The 22,500-nt window shown below is 43.1% G+C and overlaps 1 protein-coding gene across 1 annotated transcript in view; it reads right to left on the bottom strand.

Annotated features, from left to right (window-relative positions):
- Window positions 1–22,500, bottom strand: part of ptprdb (protein tyrosine phosphatase receptor type Db) — a 294,094-nt gene that overhangs the window by 89,934 nt on the left and 181,660 nt on the right. The window contains exons 16-28 of the mRNA XM_071408267.1: window positions 22,300–22,445; window positions 20,020–20,164; window positions 17,589–17,894; window positions 16,495–16,688; window positions 15,186–15,212; window positions 13,004–13,121; window positions 9,058–9,654; window positions 8,033–8,127; window positions 6,246–6,502; window positions 2,970–3,063; window positions 1,409–1,639; window positions 945–1,105; window positions 660–671 (exon numbers count right to left, since the gene is read on the bottom strand). Coding sequence (XP_071264368.1) covers window positions 660–671; window positions 945–1,105; window positions 1,409–1,639; window positions 2,970–3,063; window positions 6,246–6,502; window positions 8,033–8,127; window positions 9,058–9,654; window positions 13,004–13,121; window positions 15,186–15,212; window positions 16,495–16,688; window positions 17,589–17,894; window positions 20,020–20,164; window positions 22,300–22,445 — 2,383 coding nt within the window. The remainder of the gene's footprint in view (window positions 1–659; window positions 672–944; window positions 1,106–1,408; window positions 1,640–2,969; window positions 3,064–6,245; window positions 6,503–8,032; window positions 8,128–9,057; window positions 9,655–13,003; window positions 13,122–15,185; window positions 15,213–16,494; window positions 16,689–17,588; window positions 17,895–20,019; window positions 20,165–22,299; window positions 22,446–22,500) is intronic.

The following is a 22,500-nucleotide window of genomic DNA, read 5'->3' as shown; positions in this document are numbered from 1 at the left end:
TACCAGGTGCATGGAGGGAAACTGACTGGTACCCAGGCTACATATTACCAGGTGCATGGAGGGAAACTGACTGGTACCCAGGCTACATATTACCAGGTGCATGGAGGGAAACTGACTGGTACCCAGGCTACATATTACCAGGTGCATGGAGGGAAACTGACTGGTACCCAGGCTACATATTACCAGGTGCATGGAGGGAAACTGACTGGTACCCAGGCTACATATTACCAGGTGCATGGAGGGAAACTGACTGGTACCCAGGCTACATATTACCAGGTGCATGGAGGGAAACTGACTGGTACCCAGGCTACATATTACCAGGTGCATGGAGGGAAACTGACTGGTACCCAGGCTACATATTACCAGGTGCATGGAGGGAAACTGACTGGTACCCAGGCTACATATTACCAGGTGCATGGAGGGAAACTGACTGGTACCCAGGCTACATATTACCAGGTGCATGGAGGGAAACTGACTGGTACCCAGGCTACATATTACCAGGTGCATGGAGGGAAAACGATACGCTAAATATTGTGCTTCAGTTTCTTTTCTTTGCACTGTAGTTTCAACATAGCATGATTCTAACAGCTGTAACCTAGGTAACATGATGGTAATCAGAGTCCCTAACGGGATAGTAATGAGTATATCCTTCTTCTTACCTGTCTGGTTTACTGGGTCAACGAAGCAGAGTGAGCAGAACAAGAGAAAGAAACATCATGTTATGACAGAGTTGATCAGCAACCTGAAACTGTCTGTACAGTAGAAGTGTTTTCCTCCTCTCCTCTCCTCTCCTCTCCTCTCCTCTCCTCTCCTCTCCTCTCCTCTCCTCTCCTCTCCTCTCCTCTCCTCTCCTCTCCTCTCCTCTCCTCTCCTCTCCTCTCCTCTCCTCTCCTCTCCCTCTCTCCCCTCCTCTCCTCCCCTCCCCTCTCCTCTCCCCTCATCACCTCTTGAAGAGCAGGATGGCGATGACGATGCAGACGATGAAGATGACAGCCATTACCGGCCCCACCACCCACAGAAGCCCCTCCTCCTCGTCTACGATTGGCTGAGGGTCCACGTCATTGGAGGTCACGGGGTCAGAGTAGGGGCTGGTTGAATACATTGTCTTGAGAGGGAGAGAGAGAGAGGTTAGAGAGTGTGTGTGTGTGTGTGGTTAGAGAGAGTGTGTGTGTTATGTGAGGCATACTCGTGTGATGAGTAACTTGAAAACCTGAAGACTTCTTAGCTAATGACTAGGCTTTAGCTCAGTGGGCTAACAGAGTTATGTGGCAAACAGGAGACCCAGGTTTGACCCTAGTCCAGCAAGAAGAACACATGCTTCTGGTGTGTGTCTGCTACTGTGTGTGTGTGTGTGTGTGTGTGTGTGTGTGTGTGTGTGTGTGTGTGTCCACTCCCAGCCCAAACCCACATTATTAGACAGGTCTAGCAGCGCCAGCACGAAGAACACATATTCCTGTCCGTTTTGCAGGGGGCGGTTCCGGAACTCCCCATAGCTCCTCCCATCACCGAGGGTGAACTCCTGGGGGAGGGTCTTAAAGTGGGCGGAAACATAGGCCCTGGGATCTGATTGGCTGGCCGGGACTTGGCGACGGACACGCAGCGCCTGGCTCACACTGGTCCTGTTGATCTCTTTCAGGAGCTGGAGGAGAGGGGGGAGTAGAGATGGATAGAGAGAGGAGAGGGGGGAGTAGAGATGGATAGAGAGAGGAGAGGGGGGAGTAGAGATGGATAGAGAGAGGAGAGGGGGGAGTAGAGATGGATAGAGAGAGGGGAGGGGGGAGTAGAGATGGATAGAGAGAGGAGAGGGGGGAGTAGAGATGGATAGAGAGAGGGGAGGGGGGAGTAGAGATGGATAGAGAGAGGAGAGGGGGGAGTAGAGATGGATAGAGAGAGGAGAGGGGGGAGTAGAGATGGATAAAGAGAGGGGAGGAGGGGAGTAGAGATGGATAGAGAGAGGGGAGGAGGGAGTAGAGATGGATAAAGAGAGGGGAGGAGGGAGTAGAGATGGATAGAGAGAGGGGAGGAGGGAGTAGAGATGGATAGAGAGAGGGGAGGAGGGGAGTAGAGATGGATAGAGAGAGGAGAGGGGGGAGTAGAGATGGATAGAGAGAGGGGAGGGGGAGTAGAGATGGATAGAGAGAGGGGAGGGGGGAGTAGAGATGGATAGAGAGAGGAGAGGGGGGAGTAGAGATGGATAGAGAGAGGAGAGGGGGGAGTAGAGATGGATAGAGAGAGGAGAGGGGGGAGTGGAGATGGATAGAGAGAGGGGAGTAGAGATGGATAGAGAGAGGAGAGGGGGGAGTAGAGATGGATAGAGAGGGGGGAGTAGAGATGGATAGAGAGAGGAGAGGGGGGAGTAGAGATGGATAAATGTTAAATGTTATTAACAATGTTATCTGGTTATTACCCTCATCATTATCATCTTCATATTGTGTTATCTGGTTATTACCCTCATCATTATCATCTTCATATTGTGTTATCTGGTTATTACCCCATCATTATCATCTTCATATTGTGTTATCTGGTTATTACCCCCATCATTATCATCTTCATATTGTGTTATCTGGTTATTACCCATCATTATCATCTTCATATTGTGTTATCTGGTTATTACCCCCATCATTATCATCTTCATATTGTGTTATCTGGTTATTACCCTCATCATTATCATCTTCATATTGTGTTATCTGGTTATTACCCCATCATTATCATCTTCATATTGTGTTATCTGGTTATTACCCATCATTATCATCTTCATATTGTGTTATCTGGTTATTACCCTCATCATTATCATCTTCATATTGTGTTATCTGGTTATTACCCCCATCATTATCATCTTCATATTGTGTTATCTGGTTAGTACCCCCATCATTATCATCTTCATATTGTGTTATCTGGTTATTACCCCCGTCATTATCATCTTCATATTGTGTTATCATTATCATCTTCATCATCATACAGTATCTCACCTCATCTAGGTTCATCTGATCAGGGTTGTCTCCAGGCTTCAAGAACTTCCCTCCTCTCTGTTTCTTCAGAGGAACCACCACCACATAGTAACCCCTGGCAACAACAACAACACACTTCAGTTATCATGTACAGCTGGGATCATCAACTAGATTCACCTTGATGATGGTCGACTACAGGGATCATCTACTAGATTCACCTTGATGATGGTCGACTACAGGGATAATCTACTAGATTCACCTTGATGATGGTCGACTACAGGGATCATCTACTAGATTCACCTTGATGATGGTCGACTACAGGGATCATCTACTAGATTCACCTTGATGATGGTCGACTACAGGGATCATCTACTAGATTCACCTTGATGATGGTCGACTACAGGGATCATCTACTAGATTCACCTTGATGATGGTCGACTACAGAGATCATCAACTAGATTCACCTTGATGATGGTCGACTACAGGGATCATCTACTAGATTCACCTTGATGATGGTCGACTACAGAGATCATCAACTAGATTCACCTTGATGATGGTCGACTACAGAGATCATCAACTAGATTCACCTTAATGATGGTCGACTACAGAGATCATCAACTAGATTCACCTTAATGATGGTCGACTACAGAGATCATCAACTAGATTCACCTTAATGATGGTCGACTACAGAGATCATCAACTAGATTCACCTTGATGATGGTCGACTACAGAGATCATCTACTAGATTCACCTTGATGATGGTCGACTACAGAGATCATCAACTAGATTCACCTTAATGATGGTCAGCTACAGGGATCATCAACTAGATTCACCTTAATGATGGTCAGCTACAGGGATCATCAACTAGATTCACCTTAATGATGGTCAGCTACAGGGATCATCAACTAGATTCACCTTAATGATGGTCGACTACAGAGATCATCAACTAGATTCACCTTAATGATGGTCAGCTACAGAGATCATCAACTAGATTCACCTTAATGATGGTCGACTACAGGGATCATCTACTAGATTCCCCTTAATGATGGTCGACTACAGAGATCATCAACTAGATTCACCTTAATGATGGTCAACTACAGAGATCATCAACTAGATTCACCTTAATGATGGTCGACTACAGAGATCATCAACTAGATTCACCTTGATGATGGTCAGCTACAGAGATCATCAACTAGATTCACCTTAATGATGGCCGACTACAGGGATCATCTACTAGATTCACCTTAATGATGGTCGACTACAGGGATCATCAACTAGATTCACCTTAATGATGGTCGACTACAGGGATCATCAACTAGATTCACCTTAATGATGGTCGACTACAGGGATCATCAACTAGATTCACCTTAATGATGGTCGACTACAGGGATCATCAACTAGATTCACCTTAATGATGGTCGACTACAGGGATCATCAACTAGATTCCCCTTAATGATGGTCGACTACAGGGATCATCAACTAGATTCACCTTAATGATGGTCGACTACAGGGATCATCAACTAGATTCACCTTAATGATGGTCGACTACAGAGATCTTCAACTAGATTCACCTTAATGATGGTCGACTACGGAGATCATCAACTAGATTCACCTTAATGATGGTCGACTACAGGGATCATCTACTAGATTCACCTTAATGATGGTCGACTACAGGGATCATCTACTAGATTCACCTTAATGATGGTCGACTACAGGGATCATCAACTAGATTCACCTTAATGATGGTCGACTACAGGGATCATCAACTAGATTCACCTTAATGATGGTCGACTACAGAGATCATCAACTAGATTCACCTTAATGATGGTCAACTACAGAGATCATAAACTAGATTCCCCTTAATGATGGTTGACTACAGTACAGGGATCATCAACTAGATTCACCTTAATGATGGTCAACTACAGAGATCATAAACTAGATTCCCCTTAATGATGGTTGACTACAGTACAGGGATCATCAACTAGATTCACCTTAATGATGGTCGACTACAGAGATCATCAACTAGATTCACCTTAATGATGGTCAACTACAGAGATCATCTACTAGATTCACCTTAATGATGGTCGACTACAGAGATCATCTACTAGATTCACCTTAATGATGGTCGACTACAGAGATCATCAACTAGATTCACCTTAATGATGGTCGACTACAGAGATCATCAACTAGATTCACCTTAATGATGGTCGACTACAGGGATCATCTACTAGATTCACCTTAATGATGGTCAGCTACAGGGATCATCAACTAGATTCACCTTAATGATGGTCGACTACAGGGATCATCTACTAGATTCACCTTAATGATGGTCGACTACAGAGATCATCAACTAGATTCACCTTAATGATGGTCGACTACAGAGATCATCAACTAGATTCACCTTAATGATGGTCGACTACAGGGATCATCAACTAGATTCACCTTAATGATGGTCGACTACAGTACAGAGATCATCAACTAGATTCACCTCAGGCTAATTTTTACTTGAGCGGATGGTCAGGGAGCCGGAACATAATTACAAATCATTTATAGACTGCAAATTGACCGCAAGGTGCCCAAAAATATATAACATTGAACTAAAAATCTTTGCTAAATTACACTTGGTGTTGGAGGGCCAGTAGGAAGCGCACTTTCTTCTGGTATAAAAATAAAGAAATATCCCAATGCCCCAGGGCAGTGATTGGGGACATTGCCTTGTGTAGGGTGCCGCCTTTTGGGTTGGGACGTTAAACAGGTGTCCTGACTCTCTGAGGTCACTAAAGATCCCATGGCACTTATCGTAAGAGTAGGTTGTGTTAACCCCGGTGTCCTGGCTAAACTCCCAATCTGGCCCTCAAACCATCACGGTCACCTAATCATCCCCAGCTTCCAATTGGCTCATTCATCCCCCTTCCTCTCCCCTGTAACTGTTCCCCAGGTAATTTACTGTAAAGGAGAACGCGTTCTCAGTCACCTGGTAGAATAAGGGTTCAATAAATACAGAAAACCATATACAGTATCTCTCTGTTATACTGGGAATTGGAACACATTTTCTACATTAAAATCACTTGGCACTGATATGCTGCTGTTTTTACAGCCTTTATGTCCAACAATAACTGTTTTATTTTTATTGTTATAATTGGTCGTAAAATTTTGGAGGGGACAAATTAATAAAATCACCAGCGGGCCGCCAGTTGGGGAACCCTGATGTACTCCCTCCCTCCCTCCCTCCCTCCCTCCCTCCCTCCCTCCCTCCCTCCCTCCCTCCCCCCCTCCCTCCCTCCCTCCCTCCCTCACCTGACGGTAGTGGTGGTCTGTACGGGCGGTAGTTGGACCGTCACCATCCCGTCTGCGTTGGTCTTCCCCACCAGCGTGGGTTTGGAGCGCAGCACGTCCGGGGCGGTCGTCACGGTTACGCGGTGCTGTAGTCCCCCGGCACTGTTGCCACGGTTAGTCAACAGGAAGGAGTACTGTGTTTCCGGCTGCAGACCTGTTATCAGCTTCTGGTTCTGTTTCCCATCCACCTCAACACTCTGACCCTTATCATACAGGATCTAGAGAGAGAGAGACAGAGATAATCAACACTCTGACCCTTATCATACAGGATCTAGAGAGAGAGAGAGAGATAATTAACACTCTGACCCTTATCATACAGGATCTATAGAGAGAGAGAGAGAGAGAGAGATAATCAACAGTCTGACCCTTATCATACAGGATCTAGAGAGAGAGAGACAGAGATAATCAACACTCTGACCCTTATCATACAGGATCTAGAGAGAGAGAGACAGAGATAATCAACACTCTGACCCTTATCATACAGGATCTAGAGAGAGAGAGAGATAATCAACACTCTGACCCTTATCATACAGGATCTAGAGAGAGAGAGAGAGATAATCAACACTCTGACCCGTATCATACAGGATCTAGAGAGAGAGAGACAGAGATAATCAACACTCTGACCCGTATCATACAGGATCTAGAGAGAGAGAGACAGAGATAATCAACACTCTGACCCGTATCATACAGGATCTAGAGAGAGAGAGATAATCAACACTCTGACCCGTATCATACAGGATCTAGAGAGAGAGAGAGATAATCAACACTCTGACCCTTATCATACAGGATCTAGAGAGAGAGCGAGATAATCAACACTCTGACCCTTATCATACAGGATCTAGAGAGAGAGAGAGATAATCAACACTCTGACCCTTATCATACAGGATCCAGAGAGAGAGAGAGATAATCAACACTCTGACCCTTACCATACAGGATCTAGAGAGAGAGAGATAATCAACACTCTGACCCTTACCATACAGGATCTAGAGAGAGAGAGATAATCAACACTCTGACCCTCATCATACAGGATCTAGAGAGAGAGAGATAATCAACACTCTGACCCGTATCATACAGGATCTAGAGAGAGAGAGATAATCAACACTCTGACCCTTATCATACAGGATCTAGAGAGAGAGAGAGAGAGATAATTAACACTCTGACCCTTATCATACAGGATCTAGAGAGAGAGAGAGATAATCAACACTCTGACCCTCATCATACAGGATCTAGAGAGAGAGAGAGAGAGATAATCAACACTCTGACCCTCATCATACAGGATCTAGAGAGAGACAGAGATAATCAACACTCTGACCCTTATCATACAGGATCTAGAGAGAGAGAGAGATAATCAACACTCTGACCCTTATCATACAGGATCTAGAGAGAGAGAGAGATAATCAACACTCTGACCCTTACCATACAAGATCTATACATAGAGATAGATAATCAACACTCTGACCCTTATCATACAGGATCTATCTATATATAGAGAGAGATAATCAACACTCTGACCCTTACCATACAATATCTATAGAGAGACAGAGATAATCAACACACACAACCACACACACAACCACAACCACACACATACACACACACACACACACACACACACACACACACACACACACACACACACACACACACACACACACACACACACACACACACACACACACACACACACACACACACACACACACACACACAAACAAACACACACATCATGTAAAGTCCCTGTAACTCACGGTAAAAGGCTGGGAGGGTGTTTTGTCTCGTATCTCCCAGGTCAGCAGGACTGAGTTCTTCATGGCAGCCTTCACTCTGAAGTTAGTAGCAAACACTGTGGAACATAGAAAACAACAGCATGACTCCGCAGACTTTTCTTAGATCATAGAAATACAACCCATAGAACGGGGCCCATTCAAGTCACCGATGGACTTTTTATATGGATTCTATTTCTACGCTTTCAATCTCCTTATAGGATCCAGATCCGGGTTCAAATACTATTTTCACATCATTTCAAATGTTTTATCTGGGCTTGATTGAGCTTGCCTGGAGCCATGGAACCAATAGAATAGTCTGAAGGAGTGCCATCCTCATTCCAGGCAGGCCAGAGCAAACGCTGAAAGTATTTTTTTGTTGTTGAAAGATTTCTAATAGTATCTGAACCCAGGTCTGAGAGAAACAGGTGTACTCTCTTACCTGTGTTTTACTCTCTAGTGTCTGTCTGTACAGAAACACAGCCTGGAAGTGATGTCAGCTTGACTGCATAATGACATGTGACTAGAACACCTCTCTTACCTTGTCAGCTGAAGGAGACCGAATACATTGAAGACTACAGACAAGACTGACAAGACTGACAAGAACAAAATAGACTGACGACGACGCTGTAACGTGTTCGGTGTGGTGTGTGGTGTTTCCACTGAGTTTGACGTGAGTTAATGACCAGTGGGGAGGAAAGAGTGTGTTTAGGATGAGGGGGGGGGGGGGGGGAAATGGAAGATGGTTGTTGGGTAGTTGCTCTAAGGTGGATTTGAGAGAGTGTGTGTGCGTGTGTGTGTGCGTGTGTGTGTGTGTGTGTGTGTGTGTGTGTGTGTGTGTGTGTGTGTGTGTGTGTGTGTGTGTGTGTGTGTGTGAATGTGTGTGTGTGTGTGTGTGTGTGTGTGTGAGTGTGTGTGTGTGTGTGTGTGTGTGTGTGTGTGTGTGTGTGTGTGTGTGTGTGTGTGTGTGTGTGTGTGTGTGTGTGTGTGTGTGTGAGTGTGTGTCCTACCTTCCACATCCAGCGGTTGGGTCCTAAACTGGACACCGGGACTAAACGGCCCCGCCCCTACCGCCGTGAACGCACACACTCTGACGTCATACACCGTGTCGGCGCTCAGCCCTTCCAACGTCACGCTAGATTCCGGTACCGTCACCACCACCTCCCCGGTAGCATTCCCACCTCTACCGTTAACATCCCGGTACTGCACCGAATACTTCACAATCTTCCCGTTTTGTTCGATAAGCGGGACAGACTTCCAAACTAGCTGTATGGAGGACGCCGAGGCGCCATCAGAGAGGATATTTTCTGGGTATCCTCCGGGAACGTCTTCCGGGGTGGTCACCTCGATCGCTGCCTCCTCTCCGTAACCAATCTTATTCCGGGCGGAGAGTCGGAACACGTACGACGCCCCCTTGTGGATATCCTGCGCCGTGTAGGACTTTTCCTTGGTGGGGAATTCTACCACGGTGAGGGGGAGGACATCCAGGCGTCCGAAGGTTAGACGGTACCCCAGGAGAGGGGTAGAGGGGCTGGGTGGAGGCAGCCACTGGAGCTGGGCCGTGCCCACGGGGGTGGGACTTACTGAGAGCCTGGGGCGTTCTGGGACTGGGGGAAGGAAGGGAGAAGGTAGGAGCAGGATGAAGAGAGGGATGAGATGAGAGAGAGGGGAAGAGGAGAGAAGAGGATGTTACTATTAATGAGAATTAGCTGCTCACTTCTCACCTGCTCACAATCTCTGCACAAATGTAGCCTGTCATTACAGCCAGAAATGGTGATGCACCTGCATTTTGAGCTGAAAGTCATTCATGCTAACAGTCAATATCAACTAGTCTATATCAACTAGGGATATCATGTTAGCAGTCAATATCAACTAGCTATATCATGTTAACAGTCTATATCAACTAGGTATATCATGTTAGCAGTCAATATCAACTAGGTATATCATGTTAACAGTCAATATCAACTAGGTATATCATGTTAGCAGTCAATATCAACTAGGTATATCATGTTAGCAGTCTATATCAACTAGGTATATCATGTTAGCAGTCAATATCAACTAGGTATATCATGCTAACAGTCAATATCAACTAGGGATACCATGTTAACAGTCAAAATCAACTAGGTATTTCATGTTAGCAGTCAATATCAACTATGTATACCATGCTAGCAGTCAATATCAACTAGGTATATCATGTTAGCAGTCAATATCAACTATGTATACCATGTTAGCAGTCAATATCAACTAGGTATATCATGTTAACAGTCAATATCAACTATGCATATCATGTTAGCAGTCTATATCAACTAGGGATACCATGTTAGCAGTCAATATCAACTAGGTATATCATGTTAACAGTCAATATCAACTAGGTATATCATGTTAGCAGTCAATATCAACTAGGTATATCATGTTAACAGTCAATATCAACTAGGTACATCATGTTAGCAGTCAATATCAACTAGGTATATCATGTTAGCAGTCAATATCAACTAGGTATATCATGTTAACAGTCAATATCAACTATGTATATCATGTTAGCAGTCAATATCAACTAGGTATATCATGTTAGCAGTCAATATCAACTATGTATATCATGTTAGCAGTCTATATCAACTATGTATATCATGTTAGCAGTCAATATCAACTAGGTATATCATGTTAGCAGTCTATATCAACTATGTATACCATGTTAGCAGTCTATATCAACTAGGGATATCATGTTAGCAGTCAATATAAACTAGGTATATCATGTTAACAGTCTATATCAACTAGGGATATCATGTTAACAGTCTATATCAACTAGGTATATCATGTTAACAGTCAATATCAACTAGGTATATCATGTTAACAGTCAATATCAACTAGGTATATCATGTTAGCAGTCTATATCAACTAGGTATATCATGTTAGCAGTCTATATCAACTAGGGATATCATGTTAACAGTCAATATCAACTAGGGATATCATGTTAGCAGTCAATATCAACTAGGTATATCATGTTAGCAGTCAATATCAACTAGGTATATCATGTTAGCAGTCTATATCAACTAGGGATATCATGTTAGCAGTCAATATCAACTAGGTATATCATGTTAGCAGTCTATATCAACTAGGTATATCATGTTAGCAGTCAATATCAACTAGGTATATCATGTTAGCAGTCTATATCAACTAGGGATATCATGTTAGCAGTCAATATCAACTAGGGATATCATGTTAGCAGTCAATATCAACTAGGTATATCATGTTAGCAGTCTATATCAACTAGGTATATCATGTTAGCAGTCTATATCAACTAGGTATATCATGTTAGCAGTCAATATCAACTAGGTATATCATGTTAACAGTCTATATCAACTAGGTATATCATGTTAGCAGTCAATATCAACTAGGTATATCATGTTAACAGTCTATATCAACTAGGCATACCATGTTAACAGTCTATATCAACTAGGTATATCATGTTAACAGTCAATATCAACTAGGTATATCATGTTAGCAGTCAATATCAACTAGGTATATCATGTTAGCAGTCTATATCAACTAGGTATATCATGTTAGCAGTCAATATCAACTAGGTATATCATGTTAACAGTCTATATCAACTAGGTATATCATGTTAGCAGTCAATATCAACTAGGGATATCATGTTAGCAGTCAATATCAACTAGGTATATCATGTTAGCAGTCAATATCAACTAGGTATATCATGTTAGCAGTCAATATCAACTAGGTATATCATGTTAGCAGTCAATATCAACTATGTACATCATGTTAACAGTCAATATCAACTATGTATATCATGTTAGCAGTCAATATCCTCAGTAAAAGGCACATGAAAGCCCGCTTGGAGTTTGCCAAAAGGCACCTAAAGACTCTCAGACCATGAGAAACAAGATTCGCCGGTCTGATGAAACCAAGATTGAACTCTTTGGCCTGAATGCCAAGAGTCACATCTCAAGGAAATATGGCACCATCCCTAAGGTGAAGCTTATGTTGGGATGTTTGTCAGCAGCAGGGACTGGGAGACTAGTCAGGATCAAGGCAAAGATGAATGGAGCAAAGTACAGAGAGATCCTTGATGAAAACCTGCTCCAGAGCGCTCAGGACCTCAGACTGGGGCGAAGGTTCACCTTCCAACAGGACAACGACAATAAGCATACAGCCAAGACAAGGCAGAAGTGGCTACGGGACAAGTCTCTGAATGTCCTTTTGTGGCCCAGCCAGACCCCGGACTTGGACCAGATTGAACATCTCTGGAGAGACCTGAAAAATAGCTGTGCAGCAACACTCCCCATCTAACCTGACAGAGCTTGAGAGGATCTGCAGAGAAGAATGGGAGAAACTCCCCAAATACAGGTGTGCCAAGCTTGTAGCGTCAAACCCAAGAAGACTCGAGGCTGTAATCACTGCCAAAAGTGCTTCAACAAAGTACTGAGTAAAGGGTCTGAATACTTATGTAAATGTGATATTTCCGTTTATTTTTTAAAATAATTTAGCAAAAAAATCTAAAAAACTGTTTTTGCTTTATCATTATGGGGTATTTGTGTGTAGATTGATGAGGAAATAAAACATTTTACTCCATTTTAGAATAAGACTGTAAGAAAATGTGCAATAAGTAAAGGGGTCTGAATACTTTCCGAAGGCACTGTATGTAGCCTATTAAAATACGTATGGTCGTTTAAAAAGAAATCTGTTTCACACTGGCGACCCCCATGTAGAGGAATCACTGCTCTAAAGAACGCTGTGAAGCCTTAGTAAATCTGTCTCAGTGTCTGGTAGCAGGCTGGGTAGCTGTGTCTGTACTGTCTGTGATATTATGTTGGGATGATAAGTACGTACGTGAGTCTGTGAAGCCTTAGTAAATCTGTCTCCGTGTCTAGTAGCAGGCTGGGTAGCTGTGTCTGTACTGTCTGTGATATTACGTTGGGATGATAAATGATAAGTACGTACGTGGGAGGGTAGTGCAGAGAGTTTGGGGTTTGCTCCGTGCCCCGTCTCCCTTGGCGGTGTACGCCCCCACAGACACAGAGTAGGCCGTATCAGCCTGGAGTTCCCCAAGAACCACCTCCTACAGAACACATAGAACGTAGAACTCATCAGTATTACAGAACCACCTCCTACAGATTATAGAACTCATCAGCAACATGGGCCTGTACAGTATCATCTCCATTCTACTCCATTCCATAGTTCCATTCTACTCCATTCCATAGTTCCATTCTACTCCATTCCATAGTTCCATTCTACTCCATTCCATAGTTCCATTCTACTCCATTCCATAGTTCCATTCTACTCCATTCCATAGTTCCATTCTACTCCATTCCATAGTTCCATTCTACTCCATTCCATTGTTCCATTCTACTCCATCCCATAGTTCCATTCTATTCCATTCCATAGTTCCATTCTACTCCATTCCATAGTTCCATTCTACTCCATTCCATAGTTCCATTCTACTCCATTCCATAGTTCCATTCTACTCCATTCCATTGTTCCATTCTACTCCATTCCATAGTTCCATTCTACTCCATTCCATAGTTCCATTCTACTCCATTCCATAGTTCCATTCTACTCCATTCCATAGTTCCATTCTACTCCATTCCATAGTTCCATTCTACTCCATTCCATAGTTCCATTCTACTCCATTCCATAGTTCCATTCTACTCCATTCCATAGTTCCATTCTACTCCATTCCATAGTTCCATTCTACTCCATTCCATAGTTCCATTCTACTTCATTCCATAGTTCCATTCTACTCCATTCCATAGTTCCATTCTACTCCATTCCATAGTTCCATTCTACTCCATTCCATAGTTCCATTCTACTCCATTCCATAGTTCCATTCTACTCCATTCCATAGTTCCATTCTACTCCATTCCATAGTTCCATTCTACTCCATTCCATAGTTCCATTCTACTCCATTCCATAGTTCCATTCTACTTCATTCCATAGTTCCATTCTACTCCATTCCATAGTTCCATTCTACTCCATTCCATAGTTCCATTCTACTCCATTCCATAGTTCCATTCTACTCCATTCCATAGTTCCATTCTACTTCATTCCATAGTTCCATTCTACTCCATTCCATAGTTCCATTCTACTCCATTCCATAGTTCCATTCTACTCCATTCCATAGTTCCATTCTACTCCATTCCATAGTTCCATTCTACTCCATTCCATAGTTCCATTCTACTCCATTCCATAGTTCCATTCTACTCCATTACATAGTTCCATTCTACTTCATTACATAGTTCCATTCTAGGCTGTATCTCATTCCATAGTTCCATTCTAGACTGTATCCCATTCCATAGTTCCATTCTAGGCTGTATCTCATTCCATAGTTCCATTCTACTTCATTACATAGTTCCATTCTAGGCTGTATCTCATTCCATAGTTCCATTCTAGACTGTATCCCATTCCATAGTTCCATTCCAGGCTGTGTCCCATTCCATAGTTCCATTCTAGACTGTATCTCATTCCATAGTTCCATTCTAGGCTGTATCTCATTCCATAGTTCCATTCTAGGCTGTGTCCCATTCCATAGTTCCATTCTAGGCTGTATCTCATTCCATAGTTCCATTCTACTCCATTCCATAGTTCCATTCTAGGCTGTATCTCATTCCATAGTTCCATTCTAGACTGTATCTCATTCCATAGTTCCATTCTAGACTGTATCTCATTCCATAGTTCCATTCTAGGCTGTATCTCATTCCATAGTTCCATTCTAGACTGTGTCCCATTCCATAGTTCCATTCTAGACTGTGTCCCATTCCATAGTTCCATTCTAGGCTGTATCTCATTCCATAGTTCCATTCTAGGCTGTGTCCCATTCCATAGTTCCATTCTAGGCTGTATCTCATTCCATAGTTCCATTCTAGGCTGTATCTCATTCCATAGTTCCATTCTAGGCTGTATCTCATTCCATAGTTCCATTCTAGGCTGTATCTCATTCCATAGTTCCATTCTAGACTGTGTCCCATTCCATAGTTCCATTCTAGACTGTATCTCATTCCATAGTTCCATTCTAGGTTGTGTCCCATTCCATCATTTTTTCTACTAGCCCATGGGACCTAAACACAGGTCAAGACAACAGCATAAATGAGACATTTTATAGATACCAGATCACAGATATACTTACATATTCTGCTGATTCATTGTATTCCCACTAAACGACAGAACGAAGCAGAGAGCAAAGAGGAGGGAGAGAAAAAAATGGATTTTTTACATTAGTCTCATATTTTATAATCTCATAATCTGATAAAGGCTTGTAAAATATATAATATATATTATTCTTAAAAAATATGTTTAATTCTGAGCAATCAGTCTCTTTCCAATAGGGTTTTCAGTTACATCTCAATGTCCATTCTATTTCAACATTTCATTCTATTCCAACATTCCATTCCATTCCAACATTCCATTCTAATCCAACATTCCATTCTATTTCAACATTCCATTCTATTCCAACATTCCAACATTCCATTCTATATCAACGTTCCATTCTATTCCAACATTTCATTCTATTCCAACATTCCATTCTATATCAACATTCCATTCTAATCCAACATTCCATTCTATTCCAACATTCCATTCTATATCAACATTCCATTCTATTCCAACATTCCATTATATTCCAACATTCCATTCTATATTAACGTTCCATTCTACATCAACGTTCCATTATATTACAACATTCCATTCTATATCAACATTCCATTCTATTACAACATTCCATTCTATATCAACGTTCCATTCTATTCCAACATTCCATTCTATATCATCGTTCCATTCTATATCAACATTCCATTCTATTCCAACATTCCATTCTACATCAACGTTCCATTCTATATCAACGTTCCATTCTATATCAACGTTCCATTCTATATCAACGTTCCATTCTATATCAACGCTCCATTCTATATCAATGTTCCATTCTATATCAACGTTCCATTCTATATCAACATTCCATTCTATATCAACGTTCTATTCTATTCCAACATTCCATTCTATATAAACATTCCATTCTATATCAACGTTCTATTCTATATCAACATTCCATTCTATTCCAACATTCCATTCTATATCAACGTTCCATTCTATATCAACGTTCCTTTCTATATCAACGTTCCATTCTATATCAACATTCCATTCTATTCCAACATTCCATTCTACATCAACGTTCCATTCTATATCAACGTTCCATTCTATATGAACGTTCCATTCTATATCAACGTTCCATTCTATATCAACGTTCCATTCTATATCAACGTTCCATTCTATATGAACGTTCCATTCTATATCAACGTTCCATTCTATATCAACGTTCCATTCTATATCAACGTTCCATTCTATATGAACGTTCCATTCTATATCAACGTTCCATTCTATATCAACATTCCATTCGATATAAATATTCTATTCAATCTGTCTGAGTTGTCTTCCATTGTTACCTGTGAGTCGTCTAGGAGTATATCCTTGATGAGGTTGGGTCCAGCGGGATCTCCATAGTTCATCTTCATGTAGTGGACCTGGTAACCTCTGACCTGACCATGTTGCCGCTCCACGGCCGGTGCCCGCCACACCACCCTGATTGCTGACGAGTTCACCGCCTCCGTCGCCACGTCGCGCGGAGGACCACTGGGAACTGGAAATGCATTGTAGGATAGGTCGAGGTCAAGGGTCGGGGTTCAAAAGTTGTGGTGGCTCTTAGATGGTTTGGATACTCCGGGGTAGGTGAGCGTTAGGAGGGAGGATAGGTTGGTGGGTTGAACGTTTTTTGGGGGGTTCTGTTCAAAATGTCGATAAATATATAGGAGATGAGATTTGAAAAAGCACCAAAAAGCAGCTAAAGATGGCCTGAAAAACTGGCCTGACATTCAGAGAGCGAGAGTGAATGAAAGATAGAGAGGGGAGATCAGACGATACAAGGAATCCTAAGGTGCCGTGGTTCCCAGAACATCATATAACCTCGGTTATACAGAGAAAGGTACAAACGTATACAAACGTATACCAAGAAAAAGGTTCAGTTCTGTAGAGGTAAAGTTAACTTCAGCATGACGAGTCAGGGTTGAAAGGAAAGACTAAGGGCTAGCTGGGTTCCCCCCCTCCTTTACAGAGATGGTTTAAGCCATAGGGTTCAGCAACAGTTCACAGAGGCATGGTTAATGGTGCGTACTATTATGCCCCTCATGTAGGGGTATTTAGTGACACATCCGCAGGGCTGTGTAGTATTGTTCAAAGGGGCATTGTCAGTGGAATACACCGCATCAACCCCCCCTCAGGCCCACGGAGAGAAGAGAGAAGAAAAAAAGGCAGGATTTTAGAAGGAAATTACTGTGTAGAGGTATAGCCATGGGAGGTTTCTTTCTTAGAATGAAGGTCAAGGAGAAAACACAGCTAGGGTTGCTGGGAAATAGGATGCCTTTTGGGATGCACACTACGGGCTGGAGGTTCTCAGGTGGTGGCATTGTTAGTGGGGCGAGCCATTTTCACCAAGGATAGGGGTGTTTAGTACCAACAGGCAGGGGAAAGGTTTGGGACATACCATCTTCCTCTGTGCGCACTAGTAGTTGTAGACTCTCTGGTCCTTCTCCGGCTTCCGTCAGGGCTCTGACCGTGATTCCATACTCTGTCCATTTCTCCAGGTTTTCCAGAAGGTACGGAGAGCTTTCCGGTGGAATTCGGCTGACTTGCTGGGAAGTCCTGTTGTCTCCTTCCGTGACAGAATACTGGATGGAATATCCCGTTATGATTCCGTTCTGGAATTCCGCCAGGGGCGGAGCCCAACTTACCAGGATGCTGGTGGAGCTGGGGCTGGAGCATGTGACCTGCTGGGGAGGGGCTGAGGGTTCTGATTGGCCAGGTTTGAGGAAGTACGGGTTGTTTTGGTGGATGTGATTGGTTGTGTGTGTTGATTGGTTGGTGAGGTAGTGAGGTGTTTAGTGGAAGATGGTGACAGAGCCAACAGACGAGACAGAAAAGAAAAAAAAAGGGACAAAAAAACACAAAATGAAAATAAAACTCTCGGACCGATGTTTTCTATAAAGAAAAATGACCAGAAGACTAGCACAGGTGCAAAATGGCGGAAGCGAACGTCAAATCTAGGGTTGCAAAACTCAGGTAACTTTCCCAAAATGTCCAGGTGTTCCAGAAATCCTGGTTTGGGGAAAGTTTAGGAAGGTTACCGGAATTTAACACCCCTATTCAAATGTGTTCGATAGAAAATGTTGTCAACTGAAAACGAATGAAAAAGACTGATGAGATATAAAGAAGATACAACAGAAAGGACACGGAACTGAGTCTCTTGGACAACATGTAACATGTAACCTACCTTGACTTGAACTTAATGAGTAAGTCTCACTCCAAACGCCTTCTATCAGTCTCAGTGCTTCTCCTCAGACTGATCCACTTCACATCTCTAACTACTTTATGCCTTGGAATCACCTTACCTTGACTGTAGCCGAGCCCTAACTACCTGACAGACTTCCTCACCTTGACTGTAGCCCTGACTGACTGACAGACTTCAGAGTCATGGAAGTTTGAACAAGTTTGAAAGATATACAACTAAAGAATAAATTGTGAACATTTTCCAAAATTGTGAAACATTTTCCAAAATCGTGAAACATTTACCTATTGTTTCACTGTATAAAGTAATCTTATTCTGTTGATCTTATTCTCCACAAATTGTATCTTGTGATTCCATGACATATGAGTTCTGTTTAATCCAGATTATAACTCAGGTCCTCAGAGTATCTGATAGATGACATATAATGAGTTCTGTTTAATCCAGATTATAACTCTGGTCCCTATAGTATCTGATAGATGACATATGAGGTCTGTTTAATCCAGATTATAACTCTGGTCCTCAGAGTATCTGATAGATGACACATGAGGTCTGTTTAATCCAGATTATAACTCTGGTCCCTATAGTATCTGATAGATGACATATGAGTTCTGTTTAATCCAGATTATAACTCAGGTCCTCAGAGTATCTGATAGATGATAAATGAGTTCTGTTTAACCCCAGATTATACCTCTGGTCCCTATAGTATCTGATAGATGACATATGAGTTCTGTTTAACCCCAGATTATACCTCTGGTCCCTATAGTATCTGATAGATGACATATGAGGTCTGTTTAATCCAGATTATAACTCTGGTCCTCAGAGTATCTGATAGATGACATAATGAGTTCTGTTTAATCCAGATTATAACTCTGGTCCTCATAGTATCTGATAGATGACACATGAGGTCTGTTTAATCCAGATTATACCTCTGGTCCTCAGAGTATCTGATAGATGACATTAGAGGTCTGTTTAATCCAGATTATAACTCTGGTCCTCATAGTATCTGATAGATGATATAATGAGTTCTGTTTAATCCAGATTATAACTCAGGTCCTCAGAGTATCTGATAGATGACATATGAGGTCTGTTTAATCCAGATTATAACTCTGGTCCTCAGAGTATCTGATAGATGACATAATGAGTTCTGTTTAATCCAGATTATAACTCTGGTCCTCATAGTATCTGATAGATGACATATGAGGTCTGTTTAATCCAGATTATAACTCTGGTCCTCAGAGTATCTGATAGATGACATTAGAGGTCTGTTTAATCCAGATTATAACTCTGGTCCTCATAGTATCTGATAGATGATATAATGAGTTCTGTTTAATCCAGATTATAACTCAGGTCCTCAGAGTATCTGATAGATGACATATGAGTTCTGTTTAACCCCAGATTATACCTCTGGTCCTCAGAGTATCTGATAGATGATATTAGAGGTCTGTTTAATCCAGATTATAACTCTGGTCCTCAGAGTATCTGATAGATGACATATGAGTTCTGTTTAATCCAGATTATAACTCAGGTCCTCAGAGTATCTGATAGATGACATAATGAGTTGTGTTTAACCCCAGATTATACCTCTGGTAGAGCAGTACCAGCAGTAGTAGTAGTGTAGGTAGGGACATACGTGTCTGTGGTGTATCTGTGGTAACCTCGTTGGTATACGCTCCGATGCCGTGTTTGCTACGTGCTGCCAGCTGGAAGGTGTAGGAGGAGAATGACTTCAAATTCCTTATAAGGTAGGAGGAGGCGGGGTCAAAATTCAGCTTCTTCTGGAGAGAGAGAGAAATAGAGAGAAAGAGAGAGATGTGAGAGAGAGAGAGATGGAGGAGAGAGAGAGAGGGATAGATGGAGGAGAGAGAGATGGAGAGATGGAGGAGAGAGAGAGAGAGATGGAGGAGAGAGAGAGAGAGAGGAGATAGAGATGGAGGAGAGAGAAAGAGAGAGATGGAGGAGAGAGAGATGGAGGGGAGAGAGATGGAGGAGAGAGAGAGAGAGAGATGGAGGAGAGAGAGAGATGGAGGAGAGAGATAGAGGAGAGAGAGAGATAGAGATTGTTAAGGTTAGGGGTAAGGTGGGAGGTGTAGCAGGTAGACAGAGGGTTAAGGTGGAAGGTGTAACAGGTAGACAGAGGGTTAAGGTGGAAGGTGTAGCAGGTAGACAGAGGGTTAAGGTGGAAGGTGTAACAGGTAGACAGAGGGTTAAGGTGGAAGCTGTAACAGGTAGACAGAGGGTTAAGGTGGAAGCTGTATCAGGTAGACAGAGGGTTAAGGTGGAAGCTGTAGCAGGTAGACAGAGGGTTAAGGTGGAAGCTGTAACAGGTAGACAGAGGGTTAAGGTGGAAGCTGTAGCAGGTAGACAGAGGGTTAAGGTGGAAGCTGTAGCAGGTAGACAGAGGGTTAAGGTGGAAGCTGTAGCAGGTAGACAGAGGGTTAAGGTGGAAGCTGTAACAGGTAGACAGAGTATTAAGGGGTCAAAATCAAAAGTAACAGTCAGTATCTGGTGTGGCCACCAGCTGCATTAAGTACCGCAGTGCATCTCCTCCTCATGGACTGCACCAGATCTGCCAGTTCTTGCTGTGAGATGTCACCTCACTCTTTCACCCAGGCACCTGCAAGTTCCCAGACATTTCTGGGGGGAATGGGCCTAGCCCTCACCCTCCGATCCAACAGGTCCCAGACGTGTTCAATGGGATTGAGATCCGGGCTCTTCGCTGGCCATGGCAGAACACTGACATTCCTGTCTTGCAGGAAATCACACACAGAACGAGCAGTATGGCTGGTGGCATTGTCATGCTGAAGGGTCATGTCAGGATGAGGCTGCAGGAAGGGTCACACATGAGGGAGGAGGATGTCTTCCCTGTAACGCACAGCGTTGAGATTGCCTGCAATGACAACAAGCTCAGTCTGATGATGCTGTGACACACCACCCCAGACCATGACGGACCCTCCACCTCCTAATCGATCCCGCTCCAGAGTACAGGCCTCAGTGTAACGCTCATTCCTTCGACGATACACGCAAATCCGACCATCACCCCTGGTGAGACAAAACCACGCCTCGTCAGTGAAGAGCACTTTTTGCCAGTCCTGTCTGGTCCAGCGACGGTGGGTTTGTGCCCATAGGCGACGTTGTTGCCGGTGATGTCTGGTGAGGACCTGCCTTACAACAGGCCTACAAGCCCTCAGTCCAGCCTCTCTCAGCCTATTGCGGACAGTCTGAGCACTGATGGGGGATTGTGCATTCCTGGTGTAACTCAGGCAGTTGTTGTTGCCATCCTGTACCTGTCCCGCAGGTGTGATGTTCGGCTGTACCGATCCTGTGCAGGTGGTGTTACACGTTGTCTGCCACTGCGAGGACGATCAGCTGTCCGATATGTCTCCCTGTAGCGCTGTCTTAGGCGTCTCACAGTACGGACATTGCAATTTATTGCCCTGGCCACATCTGCAGTCCTCATGCCTCCTTGCAGCATGCCTAAGGCACATTCATGCAGATGAGCAGGGACCCTGGGCATCTTTCTTTTGGTGTTTCTCAGAGTCAGTAGAAAGGCCTCTTTAGTGTCCTAAGTTTTCATAACTGTGACCTTAATTGCCTACTGTCTTTAAGCTGTTAGTGTCTTAAGGACCGTTCCACAGGTGCATGTTCATTAATTGTTTATGTTTCATTGAAGAAGCATGGGAAACAGTGTTTAAACCCTTTACAATGAAGATCTGTGAAGTTATTTGAATTTTTATGAATTATCTTTGAAAGACAGGATCCTGAAAAAGGGCCATTTCTTTTTTTTGCTGAGTTTATAACAGAAATGCCTCAATGGATTGTAGAGGAAAGTATATTGAGACTTTGTGAAAAGCAACTGAGCTCTATGGGTTTAAGAAATGGGGTTTAACTAATCTACAGATATATCTCTTACCTCTTCGTTGTCACCAGACCTTCTGTAGACCAGTTCATATCCAGTGATCAGGTTTTCAGGCCCACTCTGTGGAGGAGCTACCCATGACAGCAATATACTGGTCTCTGACTTGGCCTCTCCTTTGAAGTCTGACGGCTGGGACGGAACTGGGAGAGAGAGAGGAGAGACTACATTATCCACAATACACTGCGGGAGAGAGAG

This window comes from Salvelinus alpinus, chromosome 6 (genome assembly GCF_045679555.1).
Source record: "Salvelinus alpinus chromosome 6, SLU_Salpinus.1, whole genome shotgun sequence".
Classification (NCBI taxonomy): Eukaryota; Metazoa; Chordata; class Actinopteri; order Salmoniformes; family Salmonidae; genus Salvelinus; species Salvelinus alpinus.
This window is presented reverse-complemented; position numbering and strand designations above follow the sequence as displayed.